Source organism: Halichoerus grypus, chromosome 1 (assembly GCF_964656455.1).
Source record: "Halichoerus grypus chromosome 1, mHalGry1.hap1.1, whole genome shotgun sequence".
Classification (NCBI taxonomy): Eukaryota; Metazoa; Chordata; class Mammalia; order Carnivora; family Phocidae; genus Halichoerus; species Halichoerus grypus.
The window spans coordinates 110,211,611-110,234,720 of NC_135712.1; the positions used below are offsets into that span (position 1 = coordinate 110,211,611).

A 23,110-nucleotide genomic window follows, 5' to 3' on the forward strand; every position below is an offset into this window, starting at 1 on the left:
CAGGGCTGGAGTCAGTAGCCCCCACGTGCTTGAGAGAGGCCAGGGCGCTGGGTGTCAGACCTTTGAGGAGGTGACACTGTCGCGTGACACCAGCAGTGGCTGGGAGGGGGGAAGGAAGGGCTTAGGAAGCCCCCCAGGGCTGTATCCCGCTCGTCCTCCCCCTCCCCCCCCCAGGGCTGTGTATTGACAACAGAACGGGAAGCAGCTGACAAGGCAGAACTAGAGTCGGGGTAGTCTTGACCCAACATCACAAAGCACAGGGAAAAAGCACTGGTTCGAAGCTGAGCTACAAGAGCTTATTAACTGGCACAACCATCTCGCACTCCAGCTTCTGAATGAAATTCAGAAGAGCAGCCCATTTGGAAGACAAATTATTTGACAGTTCTAACGGAGGACCGAAATACCAGTATTTGAAAAGCAAGATGACTCAGAAAATGCAGAATTTAATCCAAGTCCCAGATCTTATCTCAGCCCTTGGCCAGGTCTAATGAAAAGAAAACCTGAGCACAGAAATATATGCGGGAACACACAGACCCTGTGCTTACATTATATCTTATTTATCTTTGAACTTTTTGCAAAAGCAGGTCCTCAATAAAGGTTTGTGGATGAGGAAGGAAGAGAAGGGTCGGAAAAGAAGGAGCCAGGTCCAGATCCATCTTGCAGAAGAAAAAGGCATAGTATTTGTAGCTTATCTGCTTTTTTAAGCCCCAAATCCTTATTTTTAAAAGACCAAAAATTTCAGCAACTTTTAAAAAACTGTGCACAAGAACAAAACATGTTTAAGGGTCAAATGGCCTGATGGTTGGTGACCTTTGGGGGTAAACAGATCACTCTTGAATCACAGACTACCTCCTTCTGCTTCAGTCAACATACAGTAACCAGAAGGCCCTGGCATTTTGGAAGTGTTTATCTGAAGTTGTAAAGTTCACGGAGATCCCAGCTCTACACCCTAATTGTGGACGGATGAGGATTTACAGCCTTATCACAAACACTGTAACTCTGAGCCAGTAGATTCACATACAAAGAAGGGAGGGCCTGTATTAGGAAGTCCTTTTGTTCCCGCGTGAGTCACACTCCACTGGAGACCCCCTTACTGGCCCACGGCGGGGGGGGAGGGGGGAGAGGGAGGTGTGGGGGTGGGCAGCCCTCTTTCACTGAGTCTCCTCCCCTGTTTCTCTGCCCAGGTGGCCTTCCTCACAGTCCGCAGGGAAAACTCCTTCCTCCTTGGACCTCCTTTCTCTTCTTCTCTCACTCACCCCTGGGTTCCCCAAGACTCCCCCTTTCCTTGTGCTGATATCATTCAGGTCTACTGTCTACCCCCTTGCTGGATGGGGACCCAAGGCTTGGCATCCTGAAGCATGAAGATGGGGGAGAAGGAAAGGGAAGGGGTCTTCCTTCCACACGGCCGGAGTCACAGTGCTCTGAGCATCCCCTTCTGTGTTCCAATGTGCACGCCAGACCCTGGAGACAAAGAAGGAAAGGGAATAGACCTGCAGATGAGGCCACTAAAGGTTTCATCGCCACAGTGGGCTCATGCTATGGCCTGATAACATGTTGCCCTCCTGGACCAGATGTTGCTGCTGCTTCTCACGGCTTCCAGTTTGGTCCATCACATTCCTCAGCCTTCTTCGTGCTGCATTTCTGTCCAATGTCAATGTTCACAAGACCCATGCAACTCAGTCCATTTGCTCTTTCTCATCTTGCCAATTATAAACTAGATTTGAGGAATTTTTCCCCAAGTTAGGATTTTAGTAATACCTTAATGGTCCCCCTTAGTTCATTTTGGGCAGTGATTCTCTTTCTGGACTACACACTAGGATCCCTTGAAGAACTTTCTAAAAATGCTGACACCAGGCCCCATGCTATGCTAATTAAATTGGAGTCTCTGGGGGTGGAGTCTGGGTACAGGTGTTTTTTTAAGCTCTCTCGGTAATTCTAATGTGTGACCAGTGCTGAGAACTGTTGGCTGAGGTGAATATATTTCCCTTATTCAACAAATCCTGACGAGGGTTTGAGAGGCCACTGTGTGCCCGCCATTGTAATAGGCGCTGGTGCTAGATGCCACACCAGCCAGGCACACAGTCCTGCTTCGTGGACTCTACAGTCTGGTGGGAGAGTCAAACAAAAGCATTCGTAAGTAATGAAAGATGACAATCATTTCAATAAGGTGATAAACGTGCTGTTAGAATAGAGAATGAAGGGAAAGGGGGGATGGGGCTTTGATGCGGTGGTCAGTAAGTAGTTCCAAAGATACAAAGGAGTTGAGGAACCCCAGAGACTTTCCCAAGGAGAGGAGAAAGCACACGTGAACAGACTAGGGAAAGAGGTCGGCTTGCCGTAGGAATGGAAAGAAGGCCCATGTGCCTTGGAGTAGGTAATGAGGGAGAAATGGCCAGGAAAAAAAAAAAAATCATTAGCAAACCTGTTGATGCCAGTTAATGTCATACCCCATGGTAAATCTTTTAGAATTGATTCTAATTGCATTGAGAAGCTTGCGAAAGATTTTTACGAAGATGTCGGAGAGCTGATTTACCTTGTAAGAAATGTCTGGTGAAAAGACTAGGCTATCGCCTTAGACATGGAGAGAGATGAACGGATTCTAAAAACATTTTGAGAGTAAATCCAAAACCTTTTGCAGGTGGCTTAAGCAAGTAGACAGTGGTGGCATTAACCAAGATGAACAAGACAAGGGGAAGAACAGACTTAGAGTTTCGGGCAAGAAAGAGCTGGAAGGAGGAGCTTAGCACTAGAAATCAATGTTCTCTTCGTGCTATGTCAAGTTTAAGACCCTAGGAGGTATCCGAGTAGAGATAGCAAGTAGCCAGTGGGATATATGAGTCTGGAGCTCAGAGAAGAGGTCTAGACAAAAGACATAAATTTAGGAGTTGTCAGGATATAGATATTATTTAAAGCAATGGAAATGGATGAGATCATCTAGAGAGAGACTGTAGATAGAGAAAAATTGGCGTGGGACCGATCCCTGAAGAACACCGTCAGTTCATTTTTGGGTTGAGGAGGAAGGAGGGGCCAGCAAAGACACTGACTAGGTGTGTCCAGAGAGGAGGAAGGAAAACCAAGAAGCCATGTTGTTCCTGAGGCTCTAAGATGGGGATGTTTCAAGAGTATGGCTGAATGGTGAGCGTTTCGAAAGCATAAATGGGAGAGGAAATGGGAGGGGAAATGGGAGGGGAAGGCAGAATGGGGCAAACAGGGTGGACAACACTTCCCTCAAGGTTTATAATACAGCAGGAGAGAGAGAGAGAGATGTATACAAATTAAGAAAGTAGAGAAAGAGAGAGGGACCCAGAGAAGAAGCAGCTGAGCATAGAAGCAACTGGATCTATAGTTTCACAATGGCACATGGATATATGAGTGTCTGCCTTTCTATATTCCATTCTAGAAGTTTCCCAGTTGATGGTGGAGTCCCAGATTTGCAAGGAAAAGAGAGAAGGCTAGGTAGAAGACTTGCTGTGGATCAATCACAGAACATCCTAGATAGTTCAGTGAATACTCTCTGAAAATGATATGAAAGGTATTGACTCGGGCCTCTTAGAGGTGATGAAAACCTCCAAAATGCAGACTTAATGCAAATTGTATTTATTGTGTCTTCTCTTAAACAGAGGATCGTGTTATGAGTTATACCTAGCAAGGCAAACAAATACAATGACTGCCTTCTTTTAAAAGGGAGATGTTCCTGGGGAGCCTGGGTAGCGCAGTCAGTTAAGCATCTGACTTGATTTCGGCTGAGGTCATCATCTCAGGGTCATGAGACGGAGCCCTCCATTAGGCTCCATCCTGAGCGTGAAGTCTGCTTAAGATTCTCTCTCTCCTTCTCCCTCTGCTCCTCCCCCCTGCTCTCTCTCTCTCTCTCTCAAATAAATCTTTAAAAAATAAATAAATAAGAGGGGGATGTTCTAATACAAGCCTAATTAATTATGATCATTACAACTGTGGCATAGAACATAAATAAGCACAGTCACACATGAAACACATAGACAGGAAAATAAAGAGCAGGACAAAAATAGAAGGAGGCTTACATTATACATCAGGTTTAGTACTCCTAATATCCCGGCCTCTGTACCATGTCTAGGGTATATTATTCTGCAACTGGTGGTCATAGACTATCTGGGTCTCGTTTCCACTTCCGTCCCTATGGAGGAGCTGCTACCCAAAGTCCAAGAAGCCGATACAGGGATGTCCAGGCATCAGCGTCACCAGACCTGAGGAAGGACAGGAGTGGTGCCTTTTCTGAAAGGCAGTTCAAATTAGAGAAAGACTAATTTTTTAGATCATTTCTTCTTTGCACAAACCACCGCTGTCACTGAAATGAAAATATTCTACAAGTTTCTCAATGAAAACATTCTACGAGTTTCTCGGCATAGACTCTAGAAAGGAGGCCCCAGAAGGAGAGAAGTAATACTAGCCAGCCCGTGATGGCAAAGGACCAGGGCTCCTGTTCTGAGGCGGAGGTGACAGCAGGGTAGGAAGAGGATGGTGCTCCAGGTTACTCACGTTGAGGGGGCCAGAAAAGAACTGTCTAACTCACTGTGCCCCATACCCGGCCATGACCCTGGGCCAGGAGATGCTCAATCTTGTTCCATAACAATGGCAAACAGACTCCCGTCTGATTCAAAATGTGCACATGTGTCTTCCTTTCTGTTTGATCTAGAGGCAAAGCCCAAGTCCTTGCTAGGACCTCCAAAGCACCACCTGACGTGCCCACCCCATCACCACCCACCCCATCACCACCCACCCCCACAGCTCACCTCTTACTCCTCTCTGCCTGGCTCTCTGCCTCTCTCTTGGCCCAGACCACCTACCTGGGGCCTCACACAGGCTTTTCCCTCACCCGGAAAAGCTATTCCCCTCAGATAGCTACTTTCTCATTCCCTGACTTCCTCCAAGAGGTGCTAAAATATCACGTTCTCCCTGAGGCACCCCCGGCCACCCCCTTCCCTGCTTTATTTATTCTCCTTCGTGCATGTCACACTTGATAAACACTAGAACATCCTTGCTTCTCTTGTTATTTATTGCCACTTTTCCACTGTCCCCACCACTGACAGCTCCCCGAGGACAGGGATTTCTGCGGGCGCATCCGGGGCTGTATCCCGGCACCCGCAACAGTGCGGTAGACCCCCGATGAATATTTGTTGAAGAAATGAGTAAAGCAGAAGCAGCTCTGGGCCTTTCCTGGCAACAAAGGGTAGCCTCCTTTTCGGAAAGGCAGTTCAAATTAGAGAAAGACTGATTTTTTAGATCATTTCTTCTTTGCACAAACCACCGCTCTCACTGACGGGACATTTGTAAAACCTAAGTCAGATGTGGGCTTTTCCACTCTGCAGTCCCGAAGACGAAGAGAAAAAGCTGGACCCAGCTGGTGGTGTTCCTTCGTCCACACCTACTCTTCGGAAACGCGTGACCAAATCGCTCCTCTTCACGATCTCAAAATCTACTCTTAGATATTAACTTGCTTTGCTTGTCCCTCTGCCCCTCTTCTAGATGGCAGCCAATGGTCTCCATACCACAGTGGAGCCAGAACTGCTCTCATTTGCGGACAAAATTATTGCTGGAGACCTCACCTTCACTAGCTGGCTCTCTACTGAGATTGCACGATTTCACAGAAAATTAGTACCTACACCTGCAAAGCCCTGGCTTTCCCACCCCCATTTATCATCTTTCAAGACTCCTTAAAGAAGGAAATTATCAATTTATCATTCTGTAGAGGAAATGGAATGCCTCTAATATTTGTCATCTATAAGAGAGTTTAAAGATGACGTGCTAGCTTTCTGGAAATGTTGGCCATCGTTTTAAATGGAATTGAAATTCTAATTTATTATTTCCCCAAAATACAATCTTAGTGATAGTAGGAGAATGTATCCGAGCTGTTTTTTCACCCTTGAGGACACATTTTCGCTGAAACCCCTGGTCCCTGGACTCCCACGGATCCTGGCAGGATGTTCCCACCCCTGAAGGCATAGTCAGCTTCAGGGTCAGCCAGGGATGAAGAGGCAGCTTTCTTGTTGGCTGTGACCTTTGTTCCCTATATTGTAAGGGCTGGAGGAGAGAGGCATCCACTTCTGCAGCCCCAGACAGCCGCCAGAGGACAGTCATGAGTGCGCAGTGTCTAGCACATTACAAATGTTTGTTAATTGACTGGTAATTCATTGTGTGACAGCCGTATAACTCAGCTATCCTTTTCAGTCGGGGATTAACTCGGTAATCAGTCATTAAAGGGGGAAAAATATTACAGTACCAGCCAGATGGCAGGGCAATCAAACACATAAAGGAAAATGGCTGGTCTTTCAGTAAGATGCAAGGCAGCAAAACCTGGGTCCTGCGCCTGGTTTTGTTCCCAATTCTAGCTGGAGCAAGTCTTGGCAGGCTTTCCTACGTCTAATGTACTCTAACCTTTCTTACGAGCAGGAGCAGTGTTGGTCAGACGCACAGGTGAGGCAACTGTCCCAATGGCCCCCGCTGAGTTTGGACTCCTGGTATGCCTGGATCCCCGGGAAAAGGAAGAAGGAAGCCTGCAGGCCTGATCCTAACATTTGTGAGGCCTTGAGCAAGGGTGTTAATGACAGCCCACCTACCCCATGTCCAAACATTTAAAAGTTAAAAGCTAATAAACTATTTAGTGAGACATGTTTTATCCTTCTGCCTTGACAAACATCTCTCCATAAGGACCCGGAAGGCCAGATTCAGATTTAGAACTCTGGACCCAAGTGTGGTGATGGAGGCCAGCTGGCCCCTGTCTGTCCACCTCCCTCCCCTCGCTTGGATCCACCCGCACTGTAATGGTATACACGTGTGGACATTCCCCTGAGTACCCAAGCTCTGACCACGCCCTCGAAATAGCTGTTCCTTGGCCATCCTCAGGCCTCAGGGCTCTGCAACACCAGCCGAAAAGTCTGCCCTTGGGAGGACTGACCCAAGGAAGAGTAGATGCCCATGCAGTCCTGGAAATGTGCTCAGAGCTGTTTGGGGAGAAAATTCCCAGGTCCCGGGAGTCCGGTCTAGAGTGTGGGTCAGGAATGGGCTCATCCCATTGACTTCAAGGATTCCTCTCCTTGTGGGAAGGGGTCTTTCTAGGAGAGAGAGGGAGCAGCACCCTCCAAATGTGGGAGCCATAGCAGGAGCCCCCTTGCTGGGGACTAAAGGTCATTTTAGAAAAGTGCCAAGCCCTACTTGCACCATCACCCCCATCCCTTACACACCTCTCTCCATGTGCCTAGTAGCCAGGCCACAAAGAGAAGATACACTTCGTATGTATCTTTTGGTCTGAAAGTTGTAGTTATCCTTGGTCCCACATATCCTTGGTCCCACATGTCTTTTAGAGCTGTGGACAGAGGGAAGCAAAGACAGCCTAATGTCACAGTGAGTCGTTTCCCTGTGTGTCTCTTCATAGTCATGAGGGTGGCAGAAACTCAAGCTAGGTCGCTAAGCTCCGTCTCTGAAATGACAAGGGTGACCTCATGGTCAAACTCGCAGAATCCCAGACCATCCTCTCAACTACTGGACCGTGCACTCTGTTTTGGAGCTCGCATGCTTGGATGATTAGCTGTGGAGAAAGGCTGTGAGTCTGAAGATAGCCCAAGCAACCTTTACTTTAGGAATTTGAAATACAGTCTCACTATGACGCTGTCTCCTTCACAAAGTAGTACCTTTAAAATATTTAACAACTTGAAAAGGAAACCGAGCTTGAATTTTCCTTTCAAGCACGAAGGCAATACAGTGTTTCGCTTCTGTCTGAAATTCACCATCTCCTAGACAAAGAAGGCTCTTCTGGTAAAAGCAATGGCATTTTCTCCCCAATTTTCAAATAAAAGATAAAGAGAAAACAGCATTGCAGCCTTTTTGTTGGATCTAACAAGAAAGGAATAGTACGGTTTTGCCAAGGGAGAGCCCTGGTTTGAAGTTCAGAACACAAAAATAGGCTGACAAATTTTACAAAGGAATATTCTCTACTGCTCTAAGGCTGGCGAGAGTGAAGTTTCAAGAAAACAAGATCATTTGATTATTTGGGGGGGTATATTAGGAGGATGATCAAGCTGATGGGTCAGTCCTATGCAAAATTCTAAAATAGAAGACGTGTGATTTCTCCTTCCCTGCTCACCCCACCCCTCACCCCTTACCCCCACACGATCAATTCTCTCCCTCTATCCCGGCCCAAACCCGGCCTTTGGGAAAAGAATGGGGCCACCATTTGCATTACAGCTCTTCATGTCCAGACCACTCTCCCCACACAGTCCAGCCTCCATTTGCTCGGCTGACTTTTCCTACAGCTACTTCCAAAGAACCTTCCATGATGCTTCCCACCCTCTCAGTAACAGCCACCTATACCTCCCTCGCTGTTACACTCACTGCGATTGGTTTATAATTGTCTTACCCTGTCCGATTATACTCTCTGTTAGAGGAGAAACCACATGCATTTTCTTTAACGTTTAAATCTCCACCACTGTCCCGGTGCTCGGCACATAACAAGTCAAATGGAATAAATGAACAAGCCACTATGTTGCTGTTCCCAGGGTGTTTGAATTAACTGTAATTGAAGAGCAAAAAGCACTTACCCCTCCTAAAGGAGTTGTAAACCTAATGGGAGAGTATTTGGAGGAATAAGGCACTGTGATGCATTCTTTTGGGTGGCCTATCTGATATAGTCAGGTTTTTTTTGGTGTGCGGTGGGGCGGGGTAAGGGATTATGGTAAGGACTTCCAAGATGAAAGGAATACATTAAATTCATAGGAAGAGCTACCAATTAGTAAGCATTTATATGTGTCAATTCTCGATGACAAATGTTAATCGGGCATCATCTTTATTATCCACATTTTATAGATGAGAAAATTGAGACTTGGAGACTAAAATTGCCTAATTTCACAGAGTAAGTGGAAGAATTAGGGTCTGAATCCAAATCGGTCTGACCTAAGTCAGAAGACCACCTAGCAAGTCTCCTATCAACCGGAACCCCAATGGCTTGGGATGCAACACTAGAGGTAGAAGTTCCTGGCATCCTGGCTATCCACTGTGCTCCTGATCTTGCTGCCTGCTTCTGCCCCCTGTGCCATCCACCCATCTGGGGGTCTCCCATTCTCCATCCTCAGTGGGAGAGGGCCTATCAGAATTTCCAGGCACCACTCAGTATGGAGTGCCCCTGTCCTGCAGAGAGCTCACCCCAGACCTCAGCTGCACCAGTTAAGATTAGATTAGGCTACCAATGAGTGGTAAATGGGGGGGAAATAATAATAGTGGACTAAACAAAATAGAGATTTATTTTTCCTTCCCATAAAAACCTAGAGTTTGAAATCCAGGGTTGGTCTAGTAGCTCCAGGTATCTGGGATCCAGACTCCTCCTTTCTTGTTTTTCTACAGTACATGGCTTGCATTTCTGAGGCTACCTGCTCCGAAATGTCTGCTGGAGCTCCAGCCATTGCATCCATATTTCAACTACAGGAAGGAGGAAGGGGGAAAAGAAAGGGCAGGCCTCTGATAGGTGCAGACTTCAAGGAAACATTCCTGCCCCTACGTAGATCCCACCCCTCCGCAACCAAACAATGTAGCCTTTATTCAAGGCAGCCACACACCCAAGTAAAAATCCTGCGTTCTGTTAGAAACATGGAGCACAAATAACTGTTTGCCTCAACACCTTACCTATGGCTCCTTTTGCCCAGGGTCTCCTGTGGGCAGCTGTGGCTAGGTGGGAGCTGGAGGAGAGGGGAAGGCAAGTAGCCCTTCTGAAGGAAGCCCTAGGCCCTTTCATGAGGGGCCTGTATGACTGACGTTTTTCGTACGAGGCCTGTGAAGTATAGAGAAATTTGTTCTCTAAAAGCCACATCATAGCCGTGGCTGCTTTGTAGCCTCATTCCGCCATTGTGCTCTTTTTTTTTTTTTTTGAAGATTTTATTTATTTATTTGACAGAGAGAGAGACAGCGAGAGAGGGGGAGTGGGAGAGGGAGAAGCAGGCTTCCCACCGAGCAGGGAGCCCGATGCGGTGCTCGATCCCAGGACCCTGGGATCATGACCTGAGCCGAAGGCAGACGCTTAACGACTGAGCCACCCAGGCGCCCCTCCGCCATTGTGCTCTTAAAGTGCCCAGCAATCCAGCCTTCTCATCAGGCAGAGAGGAACATCTCCCAATCTTGGTGAGATCGGCCGGATTCTACCCTCCCCACCCCCACCAAGTCGTCTTCACTCAGAGACATAGCCCAGGCCCTTCCACCCATCAGTTGGAGAATCAGGCTCATGATTACCAATTTGAAATTATATATTTTTTGCAGAAGAATGCAAATGAGGATGATGGTAAAGGCTTTCTTTAGTTTGCTGACCCTCTTCCCCGTCTCTTACAATCAGGAAATACTTGTGCCAACACGTTGTTTGTTCCTTCTGTTGCAGGCTCCTGCGGCTGCCTTGTCATGATACTGTTCGCCTCGGAAGTGAAAATCCACCACCTCTCAGAAAAAATTGCAAATTATAAAGAAGGGACTTATGCCTACAAAACGCAAAGTGAAAAATACACCACTTCGTTCTGGGTTGTTTTCATTTGCTTTTTTGTTCACTTTTTGAATGGGCTCCTAATACGACTTGCTGGATTTCAGTTTCCTTTTGCAAAATCTAAAGACACAGAGACAACTAATGGAGCTGCAGATCTAATGTACTGAAGGGCAAATACTTCTGTAATCTTCCAAGTAAGGGAGCAGACTTGCTTTGGTCACTTGGAAATGGTTAATTTTGTCCATCCTTTCAGATGCACAAATTAAAGCACCCAAACCCTCCGTGGCAATGTTTACAAATGATGTACTAAGGGTACAGGCTGCAAAGGAAGGAGAGCAGAAGGAAGGTTTTGGAAGGTTGTTTTACCTGGTGGGAACTGGGTTCTTTTTTTTTTTTCTTTTAAGATTTTATTTATTTATTTATTTATTTATTTGCGAGAGAAAGAGAGAGTGTGTGTAAGCGCCTGCACTTAAGTGCGGGGGGGAGGGGGGGGGAGAAAGAATCCCAAACAGAGTGAGGAACCCTAGGAGGTGGGGAGGGGTTCAATCTCAGGACCCTGAGATCAGGACCTGAGCTGGTGGTGCTCAACCGACTGAGCCACCCAGGAGCCCCGGGAACTGGGTTTTTAAGGCAGTTGACTAGAATGGACAAATTGTTCCACTATCTGCATTTCAAGTGTAAAATGCCTGCTCCATCGGGGAGGAATCAAAAGGCATGAGGAATATATTTTTATACAAACAAATACTATTTCTGATATATCCACACATTTGTTGCCAGAGATACCAAGAAACAGAGCTGGAATCACTTTCCTAAAATGATAGTACATTAAATGAGCATTGATAAAAAGTACCAACATACTTTTCTTAAGTTTGTTTAAAGCACAGTCTTTTTTTTTTTTTTTAAGATTTTATTTATTGTTTGACAGAGAGGGAGAGACAGCGAGAGAGGGAACACAAGCAGGGGGAGTGGGAGAGGGAGAAGCAGGCTTCCCGCTGAGCAGGGAGCCCGATGCGGGGCTCGATCCCAGGACCCTGGGACCATGACCTGAGCCGAAGGCAGGCGCTTAACGACTGAGCCACCCAGGCGCCCTAAAGCAGTCTTATTATCCATTCCTGTCGGTCAAAATTTGCAAACCTCTAAAAGGAATAAAAAGGAAACGCAGTACTTTCAACAGACATAATTGCCGGGACCACATGAAAAATGATTCTTCCTAGTAAACTTAATGCAAAATGACTCATTGGGGCTGTTGGTTCTAACTTTAGTGTCTTTAAGCACTAATTCTCAATTATGAAAATTACATTACATTCTGGGGTTATGATGGTATCATTGTGTCTTGGTTTTTGGTCTGGCTGTCACAAAGCATGACCCAAGTCCATTTTCTTTTTCCTGAATTATCCATGAAATTTATCTGCAGCTGACCAAAGACCACATCTGAGCCTGGAACGGACTCTTCTTCTACCCCCCACCTGCTACCCTCAAGAAAGCACTCAGGAAGAAGCAGGGAGTGACAGAACACACCACCGGGCCCCTCACCACAGCCGTTGGGTACTTAGGCCCCATATGAGAGGTCCTGAAAGTGCTCATTTAAAAAAAAAAAAAACAACTTTTTCCCTTTTGGAGCAATTTATAAGAAACAAATGACTATTTGTATCCCTGGTGAGTAACTTGCTCTGATGGTGATCTGCGGTCCACAGGCTGACGTCAGAACACACCGGTAGTTTCCAGATGCCTGTCCCTACACCTTCATTCAGGAAATAGACCTGGAGAATTTTTTTAAACATATTTATTTATTTATTTTTCGTGGGGGGAGGGGCAAAGGGAGAGGGAGAGACAGAATCTCAAGCAGACTCCGTACTCAGTGCAGAGCCTGATGCACGGCTCAATCTCACGACCCTGAGATCATGACCTGAGCTGAAACCAAGAGTCGGATGCGTAACCGACTGAGCCACGCAGGCGCCCCATACCTGGAAAATTTCTAGAAGACCACAAGTCAGTCTAGCGATGAAAGGGATGTTTATTTTAGCGCAGGCCAGGGGAGCCTGGCACTGGAAGTCTTCACGCAACAGTTAAACACAGAAGCACTGGTAGCTAGGAGCGGGCAGGGAGGCGTAAGGACCTTCTCTGCGTGGATAATTGGCCTGAGATCCCGGAAGGCCAGGTCCCCGCATTCTCATTTGACCTCCCTCTCTTCTCAGAGGTTTGAAAACCTTCTAACACCAAGCTTTCTTCTTTAGGAAACAAGTCCCCGGTTGTTCTCTATTCTGTAAAAGAGAAAACTCGGAGCAGCAGCTGAAAATCTAATGAGAACCTAATAGGCCAACTAACAATAGTCCCTGGACAGAAAGTAGAGGCAGGGCTGCTGGTCCCTGCAAATTGCGCGTACACACACACACACACACACACACGATACAATCCGGGCCCTCGGAAGGGCGCACTCTCACTGTCTCACACACACACACACACACACAGACACACAGTCCAGGCCCTCGGAAGGGCGCACTCACGCTCTCTCTCCCACACACACACACACACACACACACACACACACACAATCCGGGCCCTCGGAAGGGCGCACTCACGCTGTCTCCCTCTCCTCGCTCAGAAGGAATGTGTGGTCGCAGTGGCCTGTGTAACCTTTAGAAGAGGGACCTGGACAGGACTTCTTTTGTGGCTCTGTGAGGATCAAAGGCGCCAGGGAATGACACTCATTATGCGGTGTCGGACCTCCCTCCCTAGGTGGCAGCCAGCAGTCTCCCATTCTCCCGGGGATGCGGGGCCCCCTGCTGGCTCCGGGGCGGCAAACGCATCTCGACGGCCGGCAGGGGCTCCTTCCCACGTGCGGGCAGTCGCCCTCAGCTCAAACAGTGCCAGTGCTCATCACGCTGGGGGAAAGGATGGAAGGGGCTAGGAAAGCCGTGCCAAGTCCTTCGGGGTACGCCCTGCACTGAACGTACGAGACGCGTTCACTGCCGTGGGAGGAAGCTTCCAGACTAAGTGCAGACAGGGCGGGCTGCAAGGTGGAGGAGGGCGCCTCACCTCTGTCACTTTGCGGCCGCCAGTGGTCTTTGGCTCTCTTGGTCCCGTCTGCTCCTGCAGGGCACCTGCTCACAATCACTTTGCAAGCATCCAAGGCTGATCAGTCTGGCTGGGGGCTTACACATGACACAGTCTTAGGGCCGCTGCTCTCCCCTCCCTCTGCCCAGTTTTTGGGACAGGCTGGGTGGGCGGGAGCTGCCCCCTCCCAACCCTGGTGGGGGGAGGCTGAGTTTGCCCTGGCAGCAGTGCGGTGCGCCAGCTTCGAGGCAAGCATGACCTGCCATTAAGGGGGACATTGGTCCGGACCATTTACTGATGGAAACCTGAACAAGAGGCAAGGGAGACACTCTGGGGGGTGGAGAGCAGGGAGCTTTAACCTCTCTCTCAGTTGTCCTCAACCTCTCCCCTTCCAGTAAGATCCTGTACAGGTAAAAGTGTGGTTGTTTTAGAAATGCTTCTTCAAGACCAGTCCCAAGCCATCTGCCCTGTTTTTCTAACTGCCTTGCTGTCCCTGATCCCTTCTGTTTAGATGTTTAGAGCCTGCACCGTCCAGGTGCGCAGTGTGTGATTTGGTGGCACCCAAGTTCTGAACCCCTTTCAACGTGGCAGTCATTCCTGGCTCAGGGCTGATGGCTGGTTTGGCAGATAAGCTGCCTCCTCCAAGTGACAAGGGACAAAGCGATGCGGATCAGTTTAGAGAAACAGGCACCTGCTCCTTAAAACTAGAGAGAGAAAGACTGGGCAGGCACGGGGCCCTGGCTTCTGGGACGAAATTCCCCCTCAGGAAACACCCTGAGATAAAATGCTCCTAAAAATGCTACTGTAAATTTAATAAATTTATACTCTGATTTATAGACATTGTGACACCCCCCCCAATCCCCGAGATAACCAGATACACCTGCAGTGTCACATCCAGAGCTGGGACTCACTGGCCCTATTAGGAAAGTGTGAATGAGTCTGAGGCTGCGTGGGGATGACCCAAGTCAGAAATCTCCAGAGTGCTTCCTGCAGAGCCTAAAGGACAGTATCAGACAATGGTTGTAGAGACCCCGTGGGAATAGCTATGTTCTTGTGAAAATCAGCCAACAATTAAAAGGCAAGTGTCTTAAAGGATTATGTTTCTTTGCTAGAATCTTGATGTGAGGGGTTTCGATCTGCTCTCAGAGTGAATAGAATGGTAGATGTGTCCTCCCCAGTGGACCATGAATCTAATTCTGGAGGAGACCTGGGGGCTCCCACTAGCCTCTGTCCCCTCTGTCCTCCAGTCGGCTTTGTAAGCAGGTGCTCGAAGAGCTGGCCTGGGCCCCTCAAGTAGTCTGAGCGCATGCCCTACAGAAACACGCAGTCTCCGTGCACACAGGCTCCTCCCCACCCGCCACCCCGCGCCTGCCTTCTCCTCGGGTTTGGATTTGCCGTGGACTGTACCTATGCAAAAAAGCATATTGTATCTAATTCCCAGGCATGGATTCCAGGATGCCACAGCTCACCGATTTGCACTTAAATTGCCATCCTTCCATTTAGCCAAGTATAACGAAGGATGGTGTGTGTTGCACATCCCAGGCCAGAAAACCCAAGAGAAGCTGGTGCATATACTTCTTTCCTGCTACAGAGGGGCTCTCTTTGCCCCACTTCTCTGCTGTCACCCTTTCCCCCTGACTCTCTGTAGCAGACAAATGCTATGTGTTCTCCACCATTCTTCTTAGGCACACGGCCGAACCACATTTCCCAGCCTCCTTTGCGGTTGGGGTCATGTAAGAGTGTCTGGACAGATGGGACACAGGCTGAAGTGACTCATGCCACTTGTAATCCTGGCACTGAAGAATATCCTTTACAACCTCCAGCTCTGTCCTTGCCTGGTACTGCAGCTTCGGGGCTCATGGGATCCAGATGGCGAGCCTACAAAGCAGAGGCAGGTTTCATGACCTGCACTGGAGTGTGACAGGAGTGCTAACTAAACTTTCTGTAAAGCCACTGAGTTTGGGTGGTTTTTTTGTTGCTGCAGCTTAGCTTAACTTAGCCTGGCCAACAGGGCCCTCTTTTCTAGCAAGGCTCTTTTCATTTATGCCAATGAAACACTTGTCTAGGCCTCTTGAGTGGTAGCCTAAGGCCAGGTGCACCCTCCACCACCACCACCACCGAGCTCTTGTGTGTGTCACTGTCCTTCAGGAAGCTGTGGCCCGTGGCCACATTACCCACCACCCACTGAAATGAAGACCCACTGAAATGAGTGACTCTTCTGCATAAATATCTAAAGAGGAAATGAACACTTTGCTTATGCTGTTATTCTTCAGGATTCTTTCCTAATGACAATTAATAAACCCTTTGTCATCCATTCAAAACCATTTTATCTTGCATCTACAATGGATCTAGCTGTGCATAAGGCACCGAGGATTGTGGGGAGGAAATGTAATAAGAATGAGAAAAAACATTTAAAAAATCTTTTGTTGAGAGCAGAGAAAAATATCCTTCAAGACTCTCCATCCTTATTTTCTTTTTAAGGCTTTAATTTATTATTAAAGACAGAGTTTTTAAGTTTGCCAGTAAAAAACCCAAACTAATCCAGTGACATTCCTTGACTACATTAATTACCAAAAAAATCAACAATTATCCTAGAGTTTCAATTTTCACAAAATGGTAAAGAACTGTCTACTTAATTAAAGAATGCCAAATAAAGTTCTTTAATGTGTCTGAAAGAGCGGGGAGGGCGGTTCCATCACCATGTGGGTTTGGAGGTGTCACCCAGGTGGCACTTAGTCAAGCAGCCATTTCCCCCCCATATCACCAGGTCCCCTCAGTCTCTCCCTCCTGAGGGGTCAGGGTATTTGGAGGAGGGATATTCCACAGTTCTGGGTCAGACGAAGCCTCAGTGAAGTCTTGGGGCCCAGAATAGTGTCCCTTCTACAGGTCTGTTGGTGGGAGACCTGCTCCCTGCTGTCATCTTGGGCTTCACCTGGACGGCAATGAGGATGACAACTGCACACGAACTCAGTTTCCCCAATGTTCTCTGGTGCTGGAGAAGATGGTACTTGCTCCAGCATAGATTCTAGCTTTAATCTAGGAGTACCTCCTCTCCCCCTCCCACCCATCCCCAACCCTAGGAATTTTCTAGCTAGTTTGGAGACAAAAGCAAACATATTCCATAGGAATGTCTCAGACTGTTTCACACCTAAACTAGTGACTATCGAACTAACATCACTTTTTAAGTTCACCAGAGTCACCCCCTTTCCCTAAAGTTTATGTGTTGGACTGGGCAGAGGTCTCTGGAGTACAGGTAAAGAAATGAAGTGAGCACAGGGGAGCAGAAAAACACAGCAGACAAACAGTAAAATATCCCTCCACACACATCAGCACTAAACTGGAAGCTCTTTGCTTCAGATTTTTTTTTACTTCTTAGCACACTTCATAGCTGTCTGCCCGCCCCCAATATGCTTGCTATTGCCTTCCTTTTTCTTTCTTTTTTTTTTAAGATTTTATTTATTTATTTGACAGAGAGAGACACAGCGAGAGAGGGACCACAAGCAGGGGGAGTGGGAGAGGGAGAAACAGGCTTCCCGTTGAGCAGGGAGCCCGATGCGGGGCTCGATCCCAGGACCCTGGAATCATGACCTGAGCCGAAGGCAGACGCTTAATGATTGAGCCACCCAGGCGCCCTATTGTTATTTCCTTTTTCAAATACATAAATATAAAATATATGTATGCTATATCAACTAATCCTCTCTTCTTTACATCAAAGGAGAGAAAATCTTCCTATTTTACTTAGTATCTTGATTGGGGAGCATTTAATACAAGAAACAAAAACCCACTTAAAACATCTTAAGCAAGGGGCGCCTGGGTGGCTCAGTCGTTAAGCGTCTGCCTTCGGCTCAGGTCATGACCCCAGGGTCTTGGGATCAAGCCCTGCATTGGGCTCCCTGCTCAGCGGGAAGCCTGCTTCTCCCTCTCCCACTCCCTCTGCTTGTGTTCCTTCTCTTACTGTGTCTCTCTGTCAAATAAATAAATAAAATATTAAAAAAAAAATCTTAAGCAAGAAGCAAGAGAGTGAGAGCAAGAATGCATGGGGTGACAGGGGTTGGGCGCGGGGAGAGAATGAGATTCAGAACCGTGCAGTCCAGCCCCTCAGGATCCACTCCCTCAAGCAGAGGCCCACCTGTGCTCACACAGCTGAAGTGAGGGAGGGATGAGTCTCAGCTGCTGGAAGAGCAGGGTATGGAGTGCGTGCGTGCGTGCGTGCGTGCGTGTGTGTGTGTCAGGAGAGTTCTAGCAGAAGAGCATGTGAGTTTGGCAGGTACCCCAAAATTACCCACCATGGTTGGTTATGTGATTCTGCATCCTACATATTAATCTTTACTCCTAGGAGTCTTTTCGTCTAGTTTCTCACTTTATGACTGACCATCAATCCTAAGCCATTTCTCTGTTTTCTAAAATCAGAGAGAGACACATTGAGAGAAAGGTGTGGAGACATAGCTTAACTTTTTTCTGGGTATCTCATTCACAGATATCCCAGTTGACCTAACAGTACTTCCTTTACAAAGCCCTTGATGGTTTTTACTGACTAGGCAAAGCAGTTTCATTTCTAGATTTCTTCATGCTACTCAAACATGACAGAATGTTTCCATCCTTCCTCTGGTCTTCCCTCACTTCACAGACGCCTATGGCCAAACCTACGTGCACAGAAGCAGCTGGGTGAGCAAAATGGCCCAAGCTGAGATTGTTCTGATTATGTTTACAAACACACATTTCTCTGCAAGAAGCTAACGTCAAGCCTTCTTATCTCCCTCCTGCCTTGCTTCCAGCTATTCTGTGAATCACATTAAAGTTCTTTATCTCATGAAACACATGCGAGATCGATAGCCACACCTTTCCCGCGTGTTTAATATCTGCTGAATAAAGCTGCAGGGACTGACTTACCATGGGCATCCTTGCCCCTAGCTATTGCCTGACAAAGACTCAGCCATTCAATTCAAGGTGGCAGCTCTCCCGGCCTCATCAGTGTGGCATTTTGCTTGTTAAAGTGGTCCCATAGCTCAGCCACAGAATAGTCTGTTTTTGGATGATTCTTAGAGAAACGTCCTTCTGGTCTTAGTATTAGGATTCACTGTGCTTCTCCCAAAGAGCGGTGGTTATTTATTTGTTTCAATGGTATCATTACCCGCTGTAGGTTAGTCACTGAAAAGCCGAACGCCACATCTGTGGCTCACTTGTTGCTGTGTCTAGGATCTCAAGGGTGCTTGTTCTATCCTTATAACTAGCCTTATTTCTGCTGGGCTTTGGCTTCCAATGCTTTTTAAATTTTCTAAAGTTATTATCTCTTCTACTTCCACTTTAATCTTGATGAATTGTATACTACTGTATAAGTTGCTTTAAGTTTTTTAGAACAAGGTGGCATATAAATTTTACAAATCTAAGACTGTTCATCATCCTAGGACTACAGGCCATTAAGGAGAGATGTAAATAAAATATAACCCCATCCTAGGGGCGCCTGGGTGGCTCAGTCAGTTGAGCGTCCAACTCTTGATTTTGGCTCGGGTCTGAAGGTCATGAGATCAAGCCCCTCATCAGGCTCTGCCCTGGGTGTGGAGCCTGCTTGGGATTCTCTCTCTCCCTTTCCCTCTGCCCCTTCCCCCACCCACGTTCACATGTTTATGTGCATGCACTCTCTCCCTCTCTCTCCCTCAAAAAAAAAAAAAAAAAAAAATATATATATATATATATATATATAATATATATATATAATCCCATCCTTAACATGCTTTCACTTTAAATCAATTCTGTGTTGTCCACTGCTGAATCCCTGGTCTGTAGAACAACAATCCCTGACATGTATTAAACACTTGATAAATATTTGTTGAATGACTATGGCCAATTTTCAACCCTCCTTTCTGTTCCAGAAAGCTGACAGCTTCCTTTTTTTTTTTTTATTTATTTTAGAGAAAGAGAGAGAAACGTGGGGAGGGGCAGAAGGAGAGGGAGAGAGAGAATCTCAAACAGACTCCACACTCAGTGCAGAGCCTGATGCAAGGCTCTATCTCATGACCCTGAGACCATGACCTGAGCGGAAACCAAGAGTCCAATGCTTAATTGACCGTGCCACCCAGGCAGCCCAAGCTGACTGCTTCTAATCTTTGTTGGAGTCCCTAAACCGAGTCCCCTCCCTACTGTCTTGCATGTACCCCTTCTCGATTTCCATCTAACCATAAATCTACCAGGGCCTTCATGCCTTCATTTTGAAGGGAGTGATGCTTTTGAGACATACGGTCGATTACATTGCCACATCTTCCCAATCCTTTGCCAGCAACTGCCCACAACACATAAGAGAAGATACTGTTGTCCGTTCTAAGGAATGAGTCAGATGATTCATGAGATAATGATTAAGCTCTAGCCATGTGCCCTAATGGAAAGAGAAGCACAGTATTGGTCCCTGTTCTTAGAACTTAAATCAGTTTTCAAAAATCACAGAAACAATGCTGCTGCTAAAATACAGATCATTTTCTCAATAAGTGAATTCAAGTTGAGCCAGCTTGTTGAAGTTGGGGAGAGACTTGGTTCGAGCCCAAACTCCTGCTCTCACCAGTTCCACAAGGCTGGAGCCCACCTAACTTTTCCTGACCTTTGTGTGCTTATCTGAAACTAATCTAAAGGTCTGCAGACTTCCCCAGTAGATGAACATAAATATAATCATCCTGGATTTAATTTCTAAATTTTGATGGCTCTTCATAGTCAGCCCCCTGCCAAATAAAGAACCAAGGCATTGCTCCCAGCCCTCTCTGCCACGGCCCTCCCATTTCATTCTGGGAGTGTCTAAGTTCTGTTTCCTCAGGAACAAGTCTGTCCACACCAAGGCAGCTCACAGCCTACCTCGCTCCCAGGCCTCTGTGAGGAGACTATTTTCCCAGAGCAAAGGGACTGTTCCGCAAAGGAACAATGGATCCAGAACGCACTGAGGTCTGTGACAGAGTGGGGGTGGGGGTGGATAAGAGCCCCTCCTCCACTCTGTTACACACGTTGTCATCTGTTTTCGCAACCAGCATTGTTTGTGTCTGGGATGTCACATATCTTCCGAGAAATCTCAAAACCAGACCCACAGGCTGAGCATGACACAAGGGCTTGCCTTCTCTCCTGTCACAAGACCCTTTTCTCTCCTCTCCAGATACCCGACTACAAAATTCTCTTCTCCAACCCAAAAGGAGAAGCCTCATGCGTATTAGCTCTTGTCAATGTCATATCAATGCATCCAGAAGGGTCCCCAACTCACATTCTTTAGAGTCAGGATTCAGGTCACACAGCATGGAAGATGATCTCTAGGATCCCTCACAGCTAAAACAGCCAATGACTTGAAGGAATCCAGCTCTTCTTGAGGGCACGGTTCTGCCAGGCCGGGCAGCACATCACTGCAAGCACAGACTTCAGGGGCATGAAGGTGAGCAGAGGATACTAGGGCCTGCCATAACCCAGTGGCCCCACATCATGGGCATTTGGGAGTCTGTTCTGTGTGGGGTTCCTCCGTGCAGACCAGAAAGGCAAGAAGGTGGACAGTCAGTATTTAGGCCATCAGTAGCCCTTGCTCATCTAATCTTTGAGGTTTCTTCTTCCCTTGTTTCTCTTCTTCTTTTCTATTAGTACTACTTTCCATTTTTCTTTAAAAGGCTCCCTTTGGAAATTGGAAGTTTCTGTGTAGGGCACCTCCAAATCTGCCCCTTGCTCAGAAAGTTTACAGCTGCATCTTTAGCATTTTGTGAATTGTAACTATTCCAGAATCCAAGTCAAATTAATCACTGCCTTTAGCTGAGGTTTCTTCCACCCACTGAAGGTAAGGAGCATTGTGTTGGTTTAGCAAGCTGAGGTAAGAGCCCGAGAAGGCATGTACAATGCTGATTAGATCTATCTGGTGGCGGCAGTGTGGAGAGTGCTCGGCGTCCGTGGGAGGCCAGCTGCGTAGAGGCGGCATGGGGAAAGCAAGCACAGAGCCCAGGGAGGGTCGTGTGGGCTCTCAGTTCCACCATTGCTGAAGAGAAATGGCACAGTTGGATTTACACTACGGAAGAAACACCTGCTAGGGCCTGTGGAGGAGGGATTGAAACAGAGACTGCTCAACCAGGAACATTTTACAGAAACTCACCCGGGAGAAGAGAGGTTGCCTCAGGCCGTGGAGGGATGCAGACATGTTTATGAGGCAAAGTAAGTCGGGATTCAGTGATTGACCAAATGTGAGGAGTGAGGAACCGGTTGTCTTTGCCGTACTCAGAGTTCAGTTCAGTCTCTTTCCCTAACTGCAATAGCTTGAATAAAATCTCTCCTGTCATTTTTAACAAGTGTCTGGTGAAATGTGTTCTACTGTACTGCCGACGAGCTGCACAAATGTCAGGAGGTGGATGAGGAGCGAGGGGACAGAATGCAGGACTGGAGCCTCAGAGGTGGGGCCCACGGACCAGTGAGGCATGCGAGAAGCCACACAGGAGGTCTAGATGCTTGAGAGGGGCCTCAGAGGGAAGCAGAGATCGCCCGAGAAACACATGAGGAGCCAGGTCTTCTGTCTTCAAAAGCCAGATAGCTAAGCCTGCCTGTGATCACACAGTGCGGCGTGGGTGTGTGCCAATGTGGGGGTGCACACGGTGCACGTGCACACAAGCAATCTAGGCAGCCACCTGTGCAGTCCGATCTCAGGTAGAGGTGGAGAGGGTTGAAAGATCGTCCCTTCCTCCAGGAAGTCCACCCTCATCTCTTTCCTGATACATCAAATCCTTTTATTGGGGGAAAATATGGGTTTTTTTTTTAATGTAATTAGAATTAAGGATAACATGGTCACTGGAGGAGAGGTAGACATCCAAAAACTCACATGTTTTCAGTGTCAATGATTGCTGTTGGAGCCTTTTCTAATGGCTAATTTTGATTGGGAAAAAGCATGGCAACAGGAAGAAACCCATAATTTACCTTTCCCTTTGAGAGGTGAAAGGGCACAGATTTTTAAGATGAGGGCACCAAATGTTAAGTTTTGCCAAATTTCCCAATAATCGAATTGTTTAGCTTAAGGTTCTTGTAAGGAAGAGAAACTACTCTAACAAATGTCAGCAAAGAAGCGAAATGTATTGAAGAAATAAGGTATCTCACAGAATACAAAGACTTGCTGACTTCCAGGACTCAGAGAAGACTTCAGGACTCCATGGACTCTGGAAAGTCCCTGCAAACCTTGGCCACTAAGAGGACTCTGTCATCATTGGCTGACCCTTGAGTCCAAATGCATGTTTCCAAAAGACACGATCAAGCCAATTTGGGCCAAGATTCTGTGTCCGAATCACCCAGCTGTGACTGGGATGTGGTCCTGTGCAGACAGATGGCTCATAGGGGCTCCCTCTGTGAGAAGGTCAGTGTGATCACATTCAGGGACAGGACAGTGAACCAGGGTTCCCTCCACACATTACTTTCCACGAATGGTGCTTTTTGTTTATAAAAGCCCAGGCACTTCCCTACGACTCTTCACATCCTCACTTATCGCATAAGTAGGTTGAGCAAGGGCTCTTTCCTGTGATGCAGTGATCCTTCTTCCATGTGAGGAAGATGAGGCTTACAAAGCTTAGTTGACCTACCCAAGGT

General features: G+C 47.2%; 1 protein-coding gene across 1 annotated transcript in view; it reads left to right on the top strand.

Moving 5' to 3' along the window:
- The window catches only part of CLRN1 (clarin 1), a 35,457-nt gene extending 24,804 nt beyond the window's left edge, over positions 1 to 10,653 (top strand). Inside the window, exon 3 of the mRNA XM_036095579.2 lies at positions 10,388 to 10,653. Coding sequence (XP_035951472.1) covers positions 10,388 to 10,653 — 266 coding nt within the window. The remainder of the gene's footprint in view (positions 1 to 10,387) is intronic.
- Positions 10,654 to 23,110: the final 12,457 nt, after the last annotated feature.